We start from the raw sequence: 7,070 nt of genomic DNA, 5'->3' as shown, positions 1-7,070 counted from the left end.
CACTATGGCCGGCCCGATACAGCTACTGCATTTTCTTCGGTCCGCTCGCACTTTGGATGCAGCCTTAGAAGCAGCAACCCGACTGGAAATATAATTGTGTAGTGCCTCATAACAAGAAGACATGAACTCATTACTATCAGAACCCCCATAACATTGATAACTGAAACACCATTACATGTAGTACTCCATAACACCAATGACAATATGTTCATGTAGTTGTAGGATATGCATTTAGTGATATAATGCTAAAGCCCTTTAGTGTTGGGAGAACCTACATCACATGGTAAAGTTATGCTTTCCAACACAAAATAGATACTTATAAGACTGTATATGTCTTAAAGGCATATATAATTTTGAACATAGTTGTTGTTTCTTTTTATCTTTCCAGTTTGTTGAAGATAGTAGCACCATTTGTTTTTGTAATATTTTTCAGATATAGCTGTGAATAATGTTCAACATTACTGAAACAATGAAGTGAAATCCCTCGGAAGAGTGGAAACACGCTTGCAGCCGACAAAATGGACAGCATCACTCAGCTCTTTGGCGACCTGTGTGAATTGCACATGGTGCGCTTTCCATGGAAGGACGGTCTGGGCAGCAGAAACCTCAGCAAGAACCGGACCAAACAAGGTCTCAAGAGGCTGGCTTATGACACGCTGTTTGTGCACCTCTTCCAGGAGGAAGCCCGAAAGTTGCAACCAAACGCCACAAGGCTCCCAGTAAAAAACAAGATGCTGATGTTGTCCTTTAACATGCGTATGGGTGGAATGGGCTCAGAAGCTGAACGTCTGGAGGAGCTGGTGGAGCATCTGGAAACGTCCAGCGGTGCACCCATCATAGATTTGTATGCTGTCCTTGAACTCATAATAGAACTTGCAGGGACTGGGCCTCCTCAGGTCCTTCCCCCAAAACGGGACTATTTCCAGAACAATAAGTATGTGGGTAGGAACCCTCGCTACCAGGGCTATGACTACTATGACGTTAGCATGTTCGAAGCAGACCTGGGGACAGTCCTGGCCTATGAAGAGTGTGAGATCAGCAACGCTGTGCACAGAACTCTGTCCATCATGGAGGCCGCACCGGGGTCTGGTCTTCCAGGCATAGGTCTCTTTTCTCAGAATTACCCGACCAGCGACAAGTTTGAGAAGGAGACTCGCGTGTCGCTTTTTGGGGCTCTGGTGCACAGTCGTACAAATGACATGGATATCAAGCTGGATCTACCACCAGTACCAGATAGTGCCGACCTCTCTGGGCTCGCCATAAAAGTACTTAAGTATATCTTTCCTTTTTACTGTGTGTCTTCTGTGTACACTGTGATAGATGGTGAGCTATTCAGGGTAGTCAAGTTGGGGATGTGCCATAGAGCACTCCAATATATCAAAATATACTTGTGATTCTTCTACCGGTGCCCCAGTTTCCCCAATGAAGTCCTGCCACTTGAATATATTAAATAAGAAAAAAAAGAGCACTCTGGATTTGCTTATAAAAAAGTGTATTCAAGATGTATGTATGTCTTTATATAGCACCATTAATATACATAGTGCTTCACAGTAGTAATACACATGACAATCATATAAATAACAAATAATATCATGGGAATAAGTGCTTCAGTCATAAAAGTAAAATTTAGGAAAAGGAGTCCCTGCACCGAAGAGCTTACAATCTAATTGGTAGGAGTAACATACAGAGACAGTAGGAGGGAGTTCTGGTAAGTGCATCTGCAGGGGTCCACGCTTTATGTATCGTATTCAGAATATCCACAGTGCTATTCATATGCTTCTTTAAGCAAGTGTGTATTAAGGTGGGTCTTAAAGGTGGATAGAGAGGGTGCTAGTCGGGTACTGAGGGAAAGGGCATTCCAGAGGTGTGGGGCAGTCAGTGAAAAGGGTTTAAGGCGGGAGAGGGCTTTAGATACAAAGGGGGTAGAAAGAAGACATCCTTGAGAAGAACGCAAGAGTCTGGATGGTGCATAACGAGAAATTAGGGCTGAGATGTAAGGAGGGGCAGAAGAGTGTAAAGCTTTAAAAGTGAGTAGAAGAATTGAGTGTGAGATGCGGGATTTGATCGGAACGCCAGGAGAGGGATTTCATGAGGGGAGATGCTGAGACAGATCTAGGAAAGAGTAGAGTGATTCTGGCAGCAGCGTTTAGGATAGATTGTAGGGGAGACAGGTGAGAGGCAGGAAGGCCGGACAGCATGAGGTTACAGTAATCAAGACTGGAGAGAATGAGGGCTGAAGTCAGAGTTTTAGCAGTCGAGCAACCGAGGAAAGGGCGTATCTTTGTTATATTGCGGAGGAAAAAGCGACAGGTTTTAGAAATGTTTTGAATGTGAGGGGCGAATGTGAGAGAGGAGTCGAACGTGACCCCTAGGCAGCGTGCTTGGGCTACTGGGTGAATGATCGTAGTTCCAACAGTAATGTGGAAGGAGGTAGTAGGGTCAGGTTTGGGAGGAAGTATGAGGAGCTCTGTTTTTGCCATGTTGAGTTTAAGGCGACGGACGGCCATCCAGAATGATATAGCAGAGATACATTCAGAAACTTTGGTTTGTACAGCAGGTGTAAGGTCAGGTGTTGAAAAGTACATTTGTGTGTCGTCAGCATAGAGGTAATAATTAAACCCAAAATATGTTATTAGGTCACCTAGAGAGAGTGTGTACAGAGAAAAGAGAAGAGGTCCCATGGACAGAGCCCTGGGGTACCCCCACAGAGAGATCAATAGAGGAGGAGGAGGAGGTGTTAGCAGAAGAGACACTGAAAGTACGATGGGAGAGGTAGGATGAGATCCAGGATAGAGCTTTGTTCTGAATACCAAGAGTATGGAGAATGTGAAGGAGAAGAGAGTGGACCATGGTGTCAATTGCTGCAGAGAGGTCAAGTAGTATGAGCAGAGTGTAATGACCTCTGTCTTTGGCAGCATTAGTTATTTTAGTAAGGGCTGTTTCAGTGGAGTGAGCAGTGCCGAAGCCAGATTGTAGAGGGTCTAGGAGAGAATAGGTGTTGAGAAAATGGAGCAAGCGAGAGAATACAAGACGTTCAAGGAGTTTAGAGGCAAAAGGCAGGAGGGAGACAGGTCGATAGTTAGAAAGACAGGTAGGGTCAAGCTTGCTGTTTTTGAGTAATGATATGACTGTTGCATGTTTGAAGGAGGATGGAAAGGTACCAGAGAAGAGGGAGGAGTTAAAAATGTGTGTGAGCGTAGGGATTATAGTAGGAGCAAGAGGTTTTAGGAGATGGGAGGGAAGGGGGTCAAGAGGGCAAGTGGTAGAGGGAGAAGAGGCGAACAACAGCGACACATCCTCCTCTGAGACAGTGGAAAAAGAGTCAAGGAAGGCCGGAGGAGAATTAGGAAGAGGTGTAGGATGGGAGGAAGAAACAGAGGGGATGTTCTGACGTATGGATTCCACCTTTTCCTTAAAATAGTCAGCAAAGTCCTGAGCGGAGATGTTGGAAGAATAGGCAGCTGAGGGTGGTTTGAGTAGAGTATCAAAGCCAATATGCCATATTGTCTTTGATACACTTTTTTTTTTTAAAGCTATTCAGTGTAGTGACTTCCTTAAAGATGCAATCCCAACAGATTGCTGTTGATTCTAGGTTGTTTTAATTGGAAATGTTTTAAAGGACACCACATAAAAGCAAAATGAAGTATTCAGCTCTGACTGCAAATGAAAAATGTGTTCAATCCAAAATATAGTCAATTTCAGTCACTGGCTACTTCTGTCATGCATTCGCCGTAGGGATTTATTCACAAATCCACAATTGTAATGTCTGTGATTAAACTCCTGAATGGGCAATAGCTATGTGACTGAATCTGCAAGTAGATATGTGACTGAGCAATTAGGGCAACGTGCACCCAAGGGTTTTATTCCATGTGCATTATTGCTGTGTACTATTTTAAGGAAAAGGTGGAATCCATACGGCAAAACATCCCCTCTGTTTCTTCCTCCCATCCTACATCTCTCCTTAACTCTCCTCCTGCCTTCCTTGACTCTTTTTCCACTGACTCAGAGGAGGATGTGTCGCTGTTGTTCGCCTCTTCTCCCTCTACCACTTGCCCTCTTGACCCCCTTCCCTCCCATCTCCTAAAACCTCTTGCTCCTACTATAATCCCTACGCTCACACACATTTTTAACTCCTCCCTCTGCTCTGGTACCTTTCCCTCCTCCTTCAAACATGCAACAGTCATACCATTACTCAAAAACAGCAAGCTTGACCCTACCTGTCTTTCTAACTATCGACCTGTCTCCCTCCTGCCTTTTGCCTCTAAACTCTTTGAACGTCTTGTATTCTCTCGCTTGCTCCATTTTCTCAACACCTATTCTCTCCTAGACGCTCTACAATCTGGCTTCCGCACTGCTCACTCCACGGAAACAGCCCTCACTAAAATAACTGACGACCTCCATGCTGCCAAAGACAGAGGTCATTACACTCTGCTCATATTACTTGGCCTCTCTGCAGCATTTGACACCGTGGACCACCCTCTTCTCCTTCATTCTCCATACTCTTGGTATTCAGAACAAAGCTCTATCCTCGATCTCATCCTACCTCTCCCATCGTACTTTCAGTGTCTCTTCTGCTAACACCTCCTCCTCCTCCTCTATTGATCTCTCTGTGGGGGTACCCCAGGGCTCTGTCCTGGGACCTCTTCTCTTTTCTCTGTACACACTCTCTCTAGGTGACCTAATAACATCTTTTGGGTTTAATTATCACCTCTATGCTGACGACACACAAATGTACTTTTCAACACCTGACCTTACACCTGCTGTACAAACCAGAGTTTCTGAATGTTTCTTTGCTATATCATCCTGGATGGCCCTCCGTCGCCTTAAACTCAACATGGCTAAAACAGAGCTCCTCATACTTCCTCCCAAACCTGGCCCTACTACCTCCTTCCACATTACTGTTGGAACTACGATCATTCACCCAGTAGCCCAAGCATGCTGCCTAGGGGTCACACTCGACTCCTCTCTCACATTCGCCCCTCACATTCAAAACATTTCTAAAACCTGTCGCTTTTTAGTCCGCAATATAACAAAGATACGCCCTTTCCTCTGTTGCTCGACTGCTAAAACTCTGACTCAGGCCCTCATTCTCTCCCGTCTTGATTACTGTAACCTCCTGCTGTCCGGCCTTCCTGCCTCTCACCTGTCTCCCCTACAATCTATCCTAAACGCTGCTGCCAGAATCACTGTACTATTTCCGAAATCTGTCTCAGCATCTCCCCTGCTGAAATCCCTCTCCTGGCTTCCGATCAAATCCCGCATCTCACACTCAATTCTTCTACTCACTTTTAAAGCTTTACACTCTTCTGCCCCTCCTTACATCTCAGCCCTAATTTCTCGTTATGCACCATCCAGACTCTTGCGTTCTTCTCAAGGAAGTCTTCTTTCTACCCCCTTTGTATCTAAAGCCCTCTCCCGCCTTAAACCTTTTTCACTGACTGCCCCACACCTCTGGAATGCCCTTCCCCTCAGTACCCGACTAGCACCCTCTCTATCCACCTTGAAGACCCACCTTAAGACACACTTGCTTAAAGAAGCATATGAATAGCACTGTGGATATTCTGAACACATGATACATAAAGCTTGGCCCCCTGCAGACGCACTTACCAGAACTCTCTCCTACTGTCTCTGTACGTTCTCCCTACCTACCAATTAGACTGTAAGCTCCTCGGGGCAGGGACTCCTCTTCCTTAATGTTACTTTTATGTCTGAAGCACTTATTCCCATGACCTGTTATTTAAATAACCTTTTATTTATTTGATTACCACATGTATTACTACTGTGAAGCGCTATGTACATTAATGGCGCTATATAAATAAAGACATACAATACAATACTTCACTTTGCTGAACTGTGACCTGGATCAGAGCAATGGCAGCTGCTAGAGTAAATGTGTCACAACTCGAATCACAAATGTTTCTCTGTTTTTGTAGCAACATTCGCAGTTTTAACTGAAAAATCCGGGCAAATGACCCTCAAACCGCTGTTCACTTTGTCCCATTGCAAATGCCATAACATCCGTCCGTGAATGTGTAGACATTCGATTTTGAATGTTTATACATGAGTCCTATTTTACTAGAGTCCCAAGTGCTAATGTGTTATATCTATCTAATATACATATATATCTATCCCCTCAAACCCACCTGCGGTGGTATTGCATACACTCGAGCGATGGTAGGCGAATGAATGTCACTCTTTACAGCCAAACCTCGAATGTCTGAAAAATTAATTTCTAGCAGTTAGTATCAGTTAACCCACAATTCTCACATATTCACTCTTAGATATTAGAATGAAGCCTAAAACTGGGAAGGATGCAATAATATGTATATTGTTATTTTCCATCGATTTGTGCTATTTGTTTGATTACAGTAACGGTCTTCAGCAAATAGTTACTAAGAAAATCACTGCATGCTCCGGGAACAGGAAACATTGTCTGCCATTGGCGATCTGTTCTTTTCTCCCACAGTCATTTGGCAGAAAAGGATTTAATGTTGTGTAAAAGCAATAGCCTGAAACGTACACACATTGCTATCAATAAATGTCTCATGTAATCCCAATATGTTCCTCTGCTGTTGTATCTCACGTCAGTTTTACAGGCACATTCACAATGCGACAGAATGGGACAAACATTTGTTGTTGCTTTGGGGGAAGATACATCCTTCTTGAGCTGTCACAAAGCTGGTTAAATTGTATTTATTTTTACCCATTTTTATTTTTTATTCATTCATGCAGGCTGCATTTACTTTTATTCATCCTGCTCACAGCCGCTTGGTGAAACCAGTCAGTTGCTTTCTGTGCTGCAGAAATATTTATTATCAACATTTTTTTCCCCTCTGTGACCTATATTAAAAGTACAATCTAAGGGGCGATCTTTAGTGTGATTTTTTTTTGTTTTTTTTAAATATATATATACATGGGATTGAAGCATGAGGTCTCCGGAGCTGAACCCCATTCATTTCATCATTTCAGCTGTGTGAACCCCCTGCTTCCAGAGATACAGACCTGTGTGGGGTGCCGGTAGCCGCTGCGGTTGGTCTAGCTGAGTTTTAAAGCTCCAGCGTCATGTGGGC

The 7,070-nt window shown here is 44.0% G+C and overlaps 1 protein-coding gene across 5 annotated transcripts in view; it reads left to right on the top strand.

Moving 5' to 3' along the window:
- The window catches only part of TUBGCP6 (tubulin gamma complex component 6), a 43,721-nt gene that overhangs the window by 617 nt on the left and 36,034 nt on the right, over nt 1-7,070 (top strand). For 4 of the 5 annotated variants that reach the window (XR_012801644.1, XM_075599847.1, XM_075599850.1 and 1 more), the window contains exon 2: nt 434-1,265. Coding sequence is in view for 3 of the 5 variants with exons in the window: in XM_075599847.1 (XP_075455962.1) it covers nt 519-1,265 (747 nt within the window). In the remaining 2 variants the exon portion in view is untranslated. Of the gene's footprint in view, nt 1-433; nt 1,266-7,070 lie in introns of those variants that run through there. The other variant, XM_075599851.1, reaches the window with a different exon arrangement.

Source organism: Ascaphus truei, chromosome 5 (genome assembly GCF_040206685.1).
Source record: "Ascaphus truei isolate aAscTru1 chromosome 5, aAscTru1.hap1, whole genome shotgun sequence".
Classification (NCBI taxonomy): domain Eukaryota; kingdom Metazoa; phylum Chordata; class Amphibia; order Anura; family Ascaphidae; genus Ascaphus; species Ascaphus truei.
This window is presented reverse-complemented; position numbering and strand designations above follow the sequence as displayed.